This window comes from Notechis scutatus, chromosome Z (assembly GCF_049901735.1).
Source record: "Notechis scutatus isolate UNSWTSFEM ecotype Mainland chromosome Z, rNotScu1.2, whole genome shotgun sequence".
Taxonomy (NCBI): domain Eukaryota; kingdom Metazoa; phylum Chordata; class Lepidosauria; order Squamata; family Elapidae; genus Notechis; species Notechis scutatus.
The window spans coordinates 140,593,878-140,607,928 of record NC_142025.1 but is presented as its reverse complement, the minus strand read 5'-3'; the positions used below and the strand labels follow the sequence as shown (position 1 = coordinate 140,607,928).

The window sequence follows — 14,051 nt, the reverse complement described above, 5'->3', positions numbered from 1 at the left end:
TTCTGACTTTAAAATAATAATATACATGTTTGCCCCCCAAAAATCTCCACCCTTGGATGGAGAAATCACTAAATGATTTTGCTATATTTCTGATTGCTCATTCTGTTCTAATAAACATAATTTAATACCCATAGTTAATTTTCTCATAAAACTTGAAGATCAAATGTGTCATTTCTTTGGTTCCCCAAGGAAGATGATAATGTAAAATAATCATCTTGCTTTTTTTAAAAATTTTACCCTGATTGTTCTCCTGTTTTGCCAACTTCCCACCATTTCTTAGGATACCAGGCCATTTCTTGAAAGGATGCAAATTTCCTACTGTACACTTTCCAGCTCTCCCAGTCACTAGAGGGCGCTCATGAAGTTTGAAATATCTATTTTTTTTTTTTTTTTTAAAAGCAATCTGAAAGAACTATATTATAGTTCTTCCGTTGGCGAACTGCTTTTTTCCGTTTTTTAAAAACGCCTCCTTTCTTCTCTTCCTTTTTTCGGACAGAACAGCTGAAGAAGCCGAACAGAGAGAGGAAGAATGCTGGAGACCCAACAGAGGGAAGAAGTAGATGAAGGCTGAGATAAGAAAGATAGACATAGAGAGAAGGAAAAAGAAAACACCAGAAAACAAGGGTAGAGGGGGAAAAAAATCACAACTGGAATAAACTGATGCAGGAAGATTGATTGATGGCACGACAGAGACCGGTGGCGGGCAACATTTGATGGACTAATAGCAAAGGGATGTGCATTCAGAATCTTTCCAGCATTCCCATTGTTTCTGTGAGCAAAAGAAGATAGGGGGTGCAGAGAAACCGATCAAAGAAAGAAAGAGGGAGAGAAATGGGATAAAGAGAACAAAAGAGCACAACTCAGAACTAACAGCCCAGAGAGAAAGCTCCCGATTGCCTGCCCTCTCCATCCATCGCAGCTTTCCAACTCTCCAAACTTCTGATCTCATGTCAGGACGTGCCATTCGAGCCGAGACGAGGAGCCGGGCAAAAGATGACATCAAGAAAGTGATGGCTGCTATTGAGCATGTCCGGAGATGGTGAGCACAATTTGGGGAATGGGGGTAACTGGGGAGGGGGAGCAGGGGAGCGGGGGAGGAGGACTTTGGTGAGAAAGCGACAGGTTGCCCCATGCATATCCGACTGTGTTTAGGAAGGTTCCAGGCTGGCGGAGGATGGGTGATCTCAAAACATTTGGAGAGTACCAAGAAGGCCTGTTTTGGTGGGAAGTGACTGATGGGGGGTGTTGATTATGATTCGAGTGCCTGATATTATATTTTGGGTATTTTGTCTTGAGCGATCCTTCCCCTTTCCTCATCAAATCGTCACAGGAGAGGCATTATCTGCAGCCACTTAACGGTTTGAATGCCTGCAGCTTTTCCTGTAGGGGAGAATATAGTCTGGCTGCTGTCTGTTTCTACTGAATCTGAAATGTATGTATTTATTTATTTAGTCCTCCTCTTCGTTAAACTAGACATATTCAGTTCCTGCAATTGGTCTTCATGTTTTAGCCCTCAGTCCCCAGTAAGCTGGCTGGGGAATTCTGGGAGTTGAAATCTTCAAAATGCCAAGGTTGAAAAAAAAGGATACAGACTCAATGTCTTCAAGTTGCCAAGGTTGAAAAACATGGATACACAGAGAATGTTGATCAGGTTCATCTTCTCACTGGAAAGATATCTTCCCAGACTATCCTTGGAATGTCAGAAAGATATTGAAAAATCAAGATAGATGGAAGAGAATTGAATACTGTTAGGAAAGCTACATAACATTAGGATAATATTTTAAAACACCCCAAAGAAACTGCGATACTCTGCGTAAGCCCAGAAGCTAAATATGGTTATACTTAGTGAATGAATAGGCCTCCACTAGAAAACCACAGAAATCTAGGCTAGTCTGGAAGAAGGCAAAAGTACGAGATTGACTTCATTCCGAGAATACTACATGGTTGCATCCACAAAGTTATCAGCAGTTAATGGTTAAGATGCTGGATTAGTTGACGGAAAGTTGGCAATTCAAGACCCAAGCACTGTGTGATGGAATGAGCACCATTCTTAGCAGTTAGCAGTTTTAAACCATGCAAATGCGAGTTGATAAATAGGTACCACTTTGGTGGGAAAGTAACAGTGTTCTGTGCACCTTGGTGTATAGTCATGCTGGCTACATGACCATGAGAGTGTTTTCAGACAACTCTGGCTCCCTTGGCTAGAAACAGAGATGAGCACCACCACCACCCCCAGAATAAAAAACAACTGGACAGGGGAAATCTTTAGGTAAAGGTAAAGGTTCTCCTTGCACATACGTGCTAGTTGTTTCCGGCTCTAGGGGGCTGTGCTCATCTCTGTTACAAAGCCGAAGAGCCAGCGTTGTCCAAAGACATCTCTGTGGTCATGTGGCTGTCATGACTAAGCACCGAAGATACATGGAATGCTGTTACCTTCCCACCAAAGGTGGTCCCTATTTTTCTACTTGCATTTTTACAGGCTTTCGAACTGCTAGGTTGGCAGAAGCTGGGGCAAGTAATGGGAGCTCACTCCATTAGGTGGTGCTAGAGATTCGAACCGCCAAACTGCCAATCTTTCTGATTGACCAGCTCAGCGTCTTAGCCACTGAGCCACCGCGTAAAGGGAAATCTTTACCTTTTCTAAAAGCTCAATTCAGAGAAAATTTTACTTTTTTAGCCCAACACTTCCAAAAGTCAGAAGTGGAGAATTAATGCAAGTGGTTCCATTTTATCCTGCCATTTTTCTTTTTCTAGGGAAAAGCGTTGGGTGACGGTGGGAGACACCTCTTTACGAATTTACAAGTGGGTACCTATTATGGACCCTCAAGACGAGGTGAGAAAGAGGCTGGCTGGTTTCTCATGAGGGCTTTTGCCTTTAGCACTTCTAGTTTCACTTATTTGTTTCCCTCTCTTACGTTGTAGGAAAAAGGATGTTTGGGAAGTAGCAAAGAGCAGCAGCCCACCAAAGAGAGAAAGTTTCCTCGAAGCAATCCTGCTCTGCTCATGTTGGACCTGAATGGTACATTTTGGGACAGTTAGGGCAGCGGTGGGAGTCAATTTTTTTTTTTACTACCGTTTCTGTGGGCGTGGCTTGGTGGGCTTTGTGTGGCTTGATGAGCATGGCAGGGGAAGGATACTGTGAAATAACAGATAACAGATAATCAGAGTTGGAAGGGACCTTGTAAGTCATCTAGCCCAACCCTCTGCCCAAGCAGGAGACCCTACACCATTTCTGACAGATGGCAGTCTCTTCTTGAAAGTCTCAAGTAATGATGCTCCCATAACTTCCAAGGGCAACTTCTGTTCCATTGGTTGATTCTGTTCCATTGGTTGACTGTCAGAAAGTTTCTTCTTATTTTCAGGTTAATCTTCCCTTTTTTTTCAGTTTCCATCCCTTGTTCCTTGTCTGGCCTTCGGGTGCTTTGGAAAATAGCTTGAGCCCCCTCCTCATTGTGGCAGCCCCTCAAATATTAGAAGATTGCTATCATGTCTCCCCTGGTCCTTCTCTTCACTAGACTACCCATGCCCAGTTCCTGTAACCATTCTTCATATGTTTTAGCCTCCAGTCCCCTCATCATCCTGGTTGCTCTACTCAGTACTTTTTGTAGAATCTCAGCATCTTTTTAATAGTGTGGTGACCAAAACTGGATGCAGTAATCTAGGTGTGGTCTTACTAAGGCTTTATAGAATGGTGTTAGTACCTCACTTGATCTTGATTGTATCTCTCTATTAATGCAACTTAGGATTGCATTAGCTTTTTTGGGCTGCTGCTGCATACTGCTGGCTCCTATTTAGCTGGTTGTCCATTAAGACTCCAAGATCCCTCTCACAGTTACTTCTTTAGAGCCTGGTTTCACCCAGTCTGTATGTGTAGTTTTGGTTTTTCTTGCCTAAGTGTAGGACTTTACTTTTCTCTACATTGAATTTCATTTTGTTAAATATGGCCCAGTGTTCTAGTCTGTCAGGATCCATCTGGAACTTGAGCCTATCTTCTTGGTTGTTAGTTAAATCTCCATTCCCTTCCCACTCCAGGGGAAGGTTACTGCAAAATCTCCATTCTCTCCCCACCCCATTAACCTGCTTTCCAGCTCCATTCTCCTGTGCAGGGCAACAAAAGCTGGGACTCGGGAGGCAGAGAATAGATGGGGGCCGGGCCAGTCAGAGGTGGTATTTGCCAGTTCTCTGAACTACTCAAAATTTCCGCCACCCGTTCTCCAGAACTGGTCAGAACCTGCTGAATACCAACTCTGAGGCAGGGGGAGGAAAGGACATTTTATATTTCTTTACAAGGGCCTTGTAAAATTTGGCATCTCGGACCCTCCCTACACATATAGATAGTCCTTGGCTTACAACCACAATAGAGCCCAAAATTTGTGTTGCTAAGTCAGACAATTGTTGAGTGAGTTTTGACGCATTTTATGACCTTTCTTGACATAGTTGTTAAGTGAATCACTGCGGTCATTAAGTTAGCCATATGGTTGTTATGTAAATTTGGCTTCGACTTTGCTTGTTAGAAGATCGCAAAAGAGGATCACGTGGCCTTGGGACACTGCAGCCGTCATAAATATGAACAGTTGCCAAGTGTCTGGATTTTGATCACGTGACTATGGGAAAGCTACAACAGTCCTAAGTGTGAAAAACAGTCATAAATCACTTTTTCAGTGTCGTATCTTTGAACGGCATGCTGTGTACCAGTGCTGGTCCATGGACCGGGGTTAAGGACCCCTGCTCTACAGTATTAGAGATGCTTTAGCCTAGTGTTTCTCAACCACACCTTTAGGAGGTGTGGCTTTCAACTCCCAGAATTTCTTAACCAGCTGGCCTCTATGATATAGGTCAGGGGTCTTCAGACTTTGCAAGTTTAAGACTTGTGGACTTCAACTCCCAGAATTTCTGAGCTAACATAACTGGAGGAGGAATTCCTGGGTTCCTGGCATCAAAGGGGAAGGGAGGAGGGGAGGCATTTGTGGCAGGCCATAGCTGTGTATCTAATAATGGGAAATGGGGAGAGGGAAGTCATAACAGAAGTAGACCATATCACCAAAGCAGCTTATACCAGGATCTTCAAGGCCGTTTACCCTGAGAATGGAATGTTATCAGTTTCCCACCTCAGAGTTTCTCAAAACATCATTCCGGCACCTTCTCAAAACATCATATTGGTATCGCATTGGCTGACTGGGGTAATGGCCAGGGGAAGAGTTGGAAAGAATAGCCTTTATTTATTTTGCACAGAAACACCTGATTTTGCCTGACATTGCTGCAACCAGTTTCTTTCAAGTAAATGAGGTCATGAGTTTTACTTCCCTAAGAGAGCAAACTGGTGCAGGTGTGACATTAACAATAGCATGATCCACTTAACAATGCAGTGATTTGCTTGCCAACGTTGGCTAAAAAGGTAGTAAAATTGGGCACAACTCACTTAGCAACCGTATTCCTTGCAACAGAAATTCTGGCTGTAAGTCAAGGACTACCTGTACACTCCTGCTTTATGGTTCTACTACACCTTGGCTCTTTGAATGTTGCTAAACTACAGTTTGCCTCAGCTGGTCGTCGCTGCTGGGAACAGAGCTTCACCCTTTCTCATTCCACATCTTAGTTCCATCAGTGGATACTCAGGCATTCACAGGACATCAATGGTAGACTGCTGTTGGACCTGGAGTCTCCACGCACCCCTAGTAATTAAAAAAGAACCTTCCCGGTCTCCAGATACAGTCCTTCTTGGCCCTGTTTTGTTTTCCAACAGATGAGAACAGCAACCAGAGTTCTCTTTCGGAGACGTCCCTGCTGAAAGGAGGTGACACCAGCACAAGCCCCACCCCCACCCCAGATCGAAGCCAGACCGTGACTCCCACCCTTATAGGAGAGTTGAAGACAGAAGATTTGCAGCCCCCTTTGTTGGGGCAAGAGGGAGGTAAGTTCATTTGGGGAGAGATCTGTAGATATTAAGCAACAGCCCATGTTGTCTTGTGCCCATGACCTTGCTGGACTTATCGGAGGAGGAGGAGGAGGAGGAAGGAGGGAATGGGAAGGAGAGGAAGAGGAGGTTTCTCAGCCTTTGCAGTTTGAGGCTTTGTTTGACTTCAATTCCCAGAATTCTCAATCTCAGGAATTCTGGAAGTTGACGTCCACACATCTTCAAGTTGCCCAGACTGAGAAACTCGTGAGTTAGAGTGTGTAATGGCATTTGGGAATAGCTTTGGGAGAGAAGAGAAAGAGCCATGCAAAATTTAGATTTCAGACAGCTGAGCCTGCAGAATAAATGGGGACGTGGAAAATGTCTCAGAAGGGACCCTCACTAGTTATTTTCATTGTAAAGGCAAGAGGGGAGAAATGTACTTTCAGACTTGCAAGATTTTGTTAACGTAACTGTCACCTTCAAATCGAACTTGGCAGAAGCCATTTTTCTATTCCTCAGTTACCAAGCAGGGTGAGGAGGTGGGAAGGAGGATGGAATGCTTTGCTAGACACAACACAGATCTTTCTCTTGAGAACCAAGGTCATCTCAACAGACAATGGATAGAGGCAGGGAGGAGTGCCTAGAGAGCCTTCCAATTAACCTAATTGGCCAACATGACTCATTGTACACCTGTACTCTGACAATAAAGGTAGTAGTAGTAGTAGTAGTAGTAGTAGTAGTAGTAGTAGTAGTAATAATAATAATAATACATTTTTCAGAAAATCTGCTGGAATTTGTCTCTTTTTGATTGATTCTTTTTCTGCATACAGATTCTGGGGTGCTCCTTCTTGAGGGAACCGATGACCCTCCCAAGCTTAGCAAAGAAAAACCAGATCTCATGACATCTGGTTTCCAGGTGAATGTGTTGATTGTGGAAAAAAAGCTGAGGATTCGGGGTAGGAGGGGAGGTCAAAAAATTCAAGATGGCCATCACCATGCAATCAAAGCCTCAGCCTTTTTTAAAAATGTGTGAAAATGAGGAAATTATTATGAACAAAATGCTATCAGATGTCTTCCAAATACAGTATTCTTTGTTCTTTCTTAGCCATTTTCTTACTTTCTTTTGTATCCTATTATTGTAACAATTTAAAACTATTTTTTTTAAAGAATGTTTAAAAAATGGTCAGTCAGATATATTACTTTGGAGTTTTGAAACTTTTGATGCCCTCCTGAATGCAGTACAATACTCTTACGTGCTTGTAAATAGTCCTCTGTTTATGACACAATTGAGCCCAACTTTTCTGTTGCTAAGCAAGTCAATTTTGTTCCATTTTATGATCCTTCTTCCCCACGGTTAAGTGAATCACTGCAGTTGTTAAGTTAACAACGTGGTTTTGAAATGAATCTGGCTTCTCCATTGGCTTGTCTGAAGGTCGCAAAAGGGGATCGATCCTATGACTCTGGGACACTGCAACCTTTATAAATACAGGCTGTTTGCCAAGCATTTGAATTTTGATCACATGACCATGGGAAAGGTGCAACAGTTGTTAAGTATGAAAAACAGTCATGTGTCACTTTTTTCAGCGCTGTTGTAACTTTGAATATTAATAGCACTTAGATTTATATACCGCTTCACAGTGCTTTATTGCCCTCTCTAAGCAGTTTACAGAGTCAGCATATTGTCCCCAACAATCCGGGTCCTCATTTTACTGACCTCGGAAGGATGGAAGGCTGAGCCTGGAGTGAGCAGGGAGTTAGCCCTGCAGTACTGCCTTCTAACTACTGCACCATCATGTGAATCTTAGTGAATGGTCCCTAAACAAATGGTTATAAGTTGTTTATATGGTTATAAGTTGGCCCAGAATTACAGGTTCCATTTTTAATCTTCTTTTCTTGTAAAAAAACAAAACAAAACAAGGATCCCTTACCACTGAATTTGCAAAGCAGAATTTCTGAATATTTTGAGATGCACAAATGTGGAATCAGATTTTGAGCACAATATTGTGGTTTTCCCCTTTATCTGAGTGAAAGGTTTAGGCTGGAAAGTCTGAGATAGAAGGTCACTGTCAACTTTGAAACAGATCGGGCTTGTGTGGGCCATTTTCTGTTTCTCAGCTTGATGCACTTCGAGGGAGAGGAGGGAGCTGTGGAATGTCAGACCAGACATCAACAACTTACTATCTCGTAGGAACCAAGGTCATTCCAACAGCTGCTGGCCAGAGACTAGAAGCTTACCAAGGAGACGCCAGAACACCAAGTGGGTCAACATGACCTGTGAAAAGGGAGGCAGGGAGCTGTCTATTTTTTAACTATACTGAAAGTATGGGAAATAGCCAGAGCTGGTTTTGCATTTCAAAAGTGCCGAAATGAGGTGCTCCATAAAGCTGTTCTTTGAGAAAGCCGAAAGTCTTAAAAGTTGCTGGATTCAAATAAAATAAAATAAAATAAAACATTTATTGTCAATGCACAACATGTGTACAATGAAATTGAAAATTGATTGGTTGAGTTCATTACTCGGAACCTTGATAGTGAGTTGAGTGTTAAGATTAGGGTTACTAAACTCTGGTAATATGGATGGGTGACTGAGGAATTCTAGTACATATAGTCTTCAACTTATAACAGTTCATTCAGTGACCGTTCAAAGTTGCAACAGCACTGGAAAAAGTGACTTATGACTGGTTTTCATGCTTATGACCGTTGCAATATCCTTATGGTCACGTGATCAAAATTCAGACACTTGACCTGTTTGACACTTGATATATTTTGACTAAAATTCAAACATTTGACACTCATATTTATGATGCTTGCAATGTCCTGGGGTCATGTGATCACCTTTTATTTTTGTATTGAATGTATTTTTTTCTTTGTATGAACACTGAAAGCATTTGCACCAAAACAAATTCTTTGTGTGTCCAATCACACTTGGCCAATAAAGAATTCTATTCTATTCTATTCTATTCTATTCTATTCTATTCTATTCTATTCTATTCTATTCTATTCTATTCTATTCTTATGCTATGCTATTCTTATTCTTATTCTATGCTATGCTATGCTTATTTTTATTCTATTCTATTCTATTCTATTCTGTTCTGTTCTGTTCTGTTCTGTTCTGTTCTGTTCTATTCCATTCCATTCCATTCCATTCCATTCCTTGACTTTCTGACAAAGAAAGTGAAATTCACATAAATGTATTACTAACTTAACAGCTGCAGCGATTTGCTAAACAACTGGGACAGGAAAGGTCATAAAATGGAGCAAAACCCACTTATCAAATGTTTCACTTAACGACAAAACGTTTGGGCTCAATTGAGGTCATAAATGAACTATGTGGACTGCAGTGGAGTTGAAGTCAGCACTGAGTTGTCAAGCTTGAGAGACGCTGGTTAAGAGCTTCCTTTGCTTGTCTTCCAGGCCACGGACACAGCAGCTTGCTTGGAACCCACCAGAGATGTGGAAGAACGAACATCTGAAGTGGAGGAATCTTCCTTGTCAGAAGCCCCTCCCCGGAAGCGGACCCGTAAAGAGGAACAAGCTTTGCAGGCTACCCCACTGTCTGAGGCTTAACTTCAAGCTTTAGGCCTGTCCTTCCCATTTCTTTAGACAGATGGATCTACGGTATGTAGGGAAATGTGACATAATGTTAGCTAAATATGGTGCGGTCCAAACCATCTGTCTCTGCAACATGTGATTGCTGTAGTATTTCCTGCTGCCCTCTTGTGACAACACTGTTTACCTGAAGCATACATGTTTTATGCATGCATGGAAATGAAATATGGCTGTGGGAAGGGAGGGCTATGACCAAAAGCAATCATGGAGACTTGCAGAAATGAGAAAAGCTGTTTACCTTACTTATGCAGAAATGTGATTTATATATTGGGAATACGAGAGAGTAAAAGTAAAGCACACATTAGGAAGGCCAAAAGCTTCCTAAATTCTTTCTTCTAGCCTAGTTTTTCAGCCTGTAGTTTAAAAGCAAGGCTACAATTTTATATCCATTCCAAATCCAAATTTTGCAGCACGGAAACACATATTCTGGGAAAAGAGCAAGAAGCACAATTTACTTATTTAATAATGCTAATGTTTAAGGTACTGGAGGCTTTTTGAGTGTGTGTGTAAAAACTGAAAAAGGCATGCAAGATGTGATTCTGTTATGGATAGCCATTTGTATGGAATGGTATAGGGTCTTCTACTTGATCAGGGGGTTGGACTAGAACAGGGGTCCTCAACCTTGGCAACTTTAAGACTTGTGGACTTCAACTTCCAGAGTTGAAGTTCACAAGTCTTAAAGTGGCCAAGTTGGAGACCCCTGGACTAGAAGCTTCCAAGGTCTCTTCCAACCCTATTATTGTGTTCTCTGTTTGCAGATGACAAATCCAATGCTGCTTTGCCAGCAGAGAAAACAGATCTAACTTTGATGTCGAGGCTCAAATAAGGCCTGGAATTAAGCCTCCGTTGAAATGATTAACTTTGCTCTAAAGCAGGAATGGGCAAGTATGGCCCCTTTATGACTCTGGGACTTCAACTCCCATAATTCCTGAGCCAGCCATGCAGGAATTCTGGGAGTTGAAGGCTACAGGTCTAGAATGTAAAAAAAACCCCACCAACCCACTTGTAACAGGAAGGTTTCCTGCTTTGATTCAGTTGCCACTTCAAAGATGTCCCATTTATGCCCACTGCAAAGACTAATTGGTAGGGAAAAGCAAACAAGGCAGTAACGGCGGGATTTTGCTCTGGGGTTGAAGGATGCCAGGGGAAATGTAGAAAGTCATAGTTTTCTGGGTAACAGGCAAAACAAAGTTTGCTTTCTCCTAAGGGATGATTCCAGCCAAATGAAATGTGTAGGGCTGAGACATGTTTAGGAGCTGGTTTATAGTGTCAGGCTGTAATTATGTCATTTGCACCAGCTGCATCATTCAAATCATTTGCATCCAGGTAGACCATCAAGGGAAATGACAGAAGTTTCACACTCCAGTATACATAGTCCTTGATTTACAACTATTCATTTAGTGACCATTCAAAGTCACAATAGCACTGAACTGTGACTGTCTTTCACACATACAACTATTGCAACATCCCCATGGTCACATGATCAAAATTCAGGTGCTTGACAACTGGCTTATATTTATGATGATTGTTTCCTGGAGTCATGTGATTACTTTTTACTATCTTTGGATAAACAAAGTCAATGGGATAGCCAGGTTCACTTAACAATTGTGGTGCTGCTAATTTAACAACTGCAGTGATTCACTTAACAGCTGTGGCAAAAAATGTCATAAAATGGGACAAAATTCACTTAACGACTGTCTTGCTTAGCAACAGAAATTTTGGGTTCAATTGTGGAGATAAGTCAAGGACTTCTTGCATAGTCGAGGAGTACCTGTAAAGCATCATGATGTGATGTCATGCAGCCCTCACAGATGCTAGTGGTGCAGAGTTGCAACCAGAGAATAAAAATAATAATGCTTTCTAACATTTTAGGAAGGAAAAAAAAACATTGTAGGCTGCTTACTAAAGATACAAAATTCATTAGAATTTATGGACGGGTGTGAATGCAGTTTTGTCCTTCAGGCTTCCTTTTCTTAAGATCGGCCAAATTTCAAGCGTATTTATTTTCTCCAAGCATGTTTGAAACACTACAATCCAGAAATTGTGACAATCCACATTGACCATCCATATAGATAAGAAACACTTGTCTGCATTATTTGGCAAACGTATATGGCATTAGAAAGTCATTCACCAATTGTGAATTTACCTGAAGGAAGAGATGCTATTGTATCAATTTGACCCATAGGGTATAGTCACACAATTTCTAAAATACATCTGAGTTCTCAATGGAGGTTTTTCATGTGTGAAATCATTCACACATCATGAATGAAGACCTTCATTCATAAAAGATTAAGGCAGTAGTAGCTAGTGAAAATGTAGTATTATTTGATTTAGCAATAACATACTAGCATTTTTATATCTATGGTTTTATAAATGTTAAATTTTACATTGTAATTTTCATAGCTTATAAACTCTTATTCCTCATTCAGAAGTCTGTAGTGTTTTTTTTATCTTAAAGAAAAAGTGGTTATTTCTTAAAATTGACATTTTGTTGCATGCATGGAACATATTTCGTCAATGATAGTTTTTAAATGACCTCTCATTTCTCAAATTCTGGAATAGGTAGGGCACATTTTGCAGGCCCTGAGTGAGCTCAGTCATAAAACTCCATTTTTTGGACCTTTAGGGACAGCTAGAGGGTGATGGCCAAATCTGACCCTAGGTTCTGCCTCGGTTTACCTTTTCAAATAAGTAATCAAGTTGGAAGATTACTTTTCAAATAAGTAATCAAGTTGGAAGATCGTTTAAAAGCAATTTATTATATTCTGATAAAGTGGGATCTCCCTAGGAAAAGGGAAAACTTCAAGACCCATCTTACATTCCCTTTTATAGTTAAGACATCAGAGAAAAGGCAAGAGAAAAGGCAACAAAAGTAACTCCCTTTGCACAGGCAACCAATTATATGCAGTCAAACGTAATACCACAGATAAAATGATGATAGAAGGGGCATAAATTTTAGGATACTAATAAGCAGGGGTGGGATTCTACAGGTTCACACCTATTCGCTAGAACCAGTTGTTAACATTCTAAGCAGTTCGGAGAACCGGTTGTTAGAAGAAATTATTGGCCTAATCCTGTAAGGAAGGCAGGGAGGAAGCATTCTGGTGTTGCTTACAGAAACTGCCTCTCCATTAACCCTTATTACGTTCTTGGCAGGACTAGACTTCCTGTCTCCGGAACTTCTCTGGAGTTTTCCCCCCCTCCTTTGCTGGTACTTTGCTTGTGTGGAGTGACCATTCAAAGTTACAATGGCACTGAAAAAAGTGACTTATGACTGTTTTTCACATTTACGACTGTTGCAGCATCCCCACAGTCATGAGAGGCCAGGTGAGGAGATAGTGCCTCAATGTGAGTGATATTGAGTTGGTCATGCCCAGCCAGTCACATGACCACCAAGCCATGCCCACCACCTAAGCCAGCTCAGTTCACCAAAAAAAAAATCCGGCCGTAGAAAGACTTACTTTAGGCAATTCTGGGCTAATTAGACCTAAAGACCTGTTATTTAGCAGAAAGCAGTTACCTCCAGAATTTCAGCGGATTAATTTATTTCCAATGCTGAATGCACAACAAGCATTCCGAAGCTATAAAAGGTGTACCATGCTGTTCATTTAGACCAGGAGTGCAAAAATTGTAGCTGAGCGTCTTTTCTAGACACCAAATGCTTCCATGAGTACAGCCAGTTTTCTTCCCTACATTGGACAACCTGGTTTCAAAAAGCAAAATGGCTGTAGTAAATATTTGCAACTGCTTCAGCCTTCTTTACTACTTAACACACACCCTCCCATACACTTTTGCTACTTTTAGCATATGAAGAGGCTGGGTATACTATAGCTCTAAAGCTTATGAAAACAGCATTCAATTAATCTATTCAACTAGACTATGGTGTAATATGGGGTTCTTGGAGGTCTCTGAACTTGTTTTCTTGCAGACTTTTTATTAGCCAACTAGGTAACTATATCACTGATGCCAGCACTGATGATGTTACCTAGTTGGGTAATGAAACGTCTGCAAGAAAACAAGCAAACTCAGAGAGCACCAAGGACCCCTCATTTCAACCCTGAACTACAAATATTCTCCTTTATCTGTACAGTATGATGTAATGGCAAAGCACTCCTTAAACCATGGGGGTCATACTCAACCATGTCATATGACATATCATGACGTTTACTGTCTTTGTGGAGCCAGGGTGGGTGAGGCATTTGCTTGACATATCTGGCCCATGGTTTGTTAGTTTCATTCCCCTGCCTTAAACAACGGGCCACTGGGTAGAAAACATCCTGTAGGAAACACAGCTCCATAACACAGTCCTTTAAGCAATTCCAATAAGAGTCCCACACGCATTTGCATCACCCAGGTGACCCTTAACACAGACAACCCTCCAAGCGGCCTCAAGGACTCTCTAAAAATAATGCAAATGTCCATCTGTCTGCAAGGAATATAAATCCTTCCATTTCCCACCATCCAGTCAGAACTGAAGAAGCTTCTTGGATGAGAAGCGAAAAGTCTTCCAAAGAAAAAAACCCAGAAAGCCCAGTTGCCTCCTGAAAAA

At 41.4% G+C, this 14,051-nt stretch overlaps 1 protein-coding gene across 1 annotated transcript; it reads left to right on the top strand.

Moving 5' to 3' along the window:
* The first annotated feature begins 477 nt into the window (after positions 1-477).
* On the top strand, positions 478-11,926 carry BCL7C (BAF chromatin remodeling complex subunit BCL7C). The gene is made up of 6 exons (XM_026683504.2): positions 478-1,039; positions 2,755-2,833; positions 2,923-3,019; positions 5,744-5,911; positions 6,727-6,812; positions 9,308-11,926. The coding sequence occupies exons 1-6, from the start codon at positions 948-950 to the stop codon at positions 9,458-9,460; spliced, it is 675 nt and encodes a 224-aa protein (XP_026539289.1). The 5' UTR covers positions 478-947; the 3' UTR covers positions 9,461-11,926.
* The last annotated feature ends 2,125 nt before the right edge of the window (positions 11,927-14,051 follow it).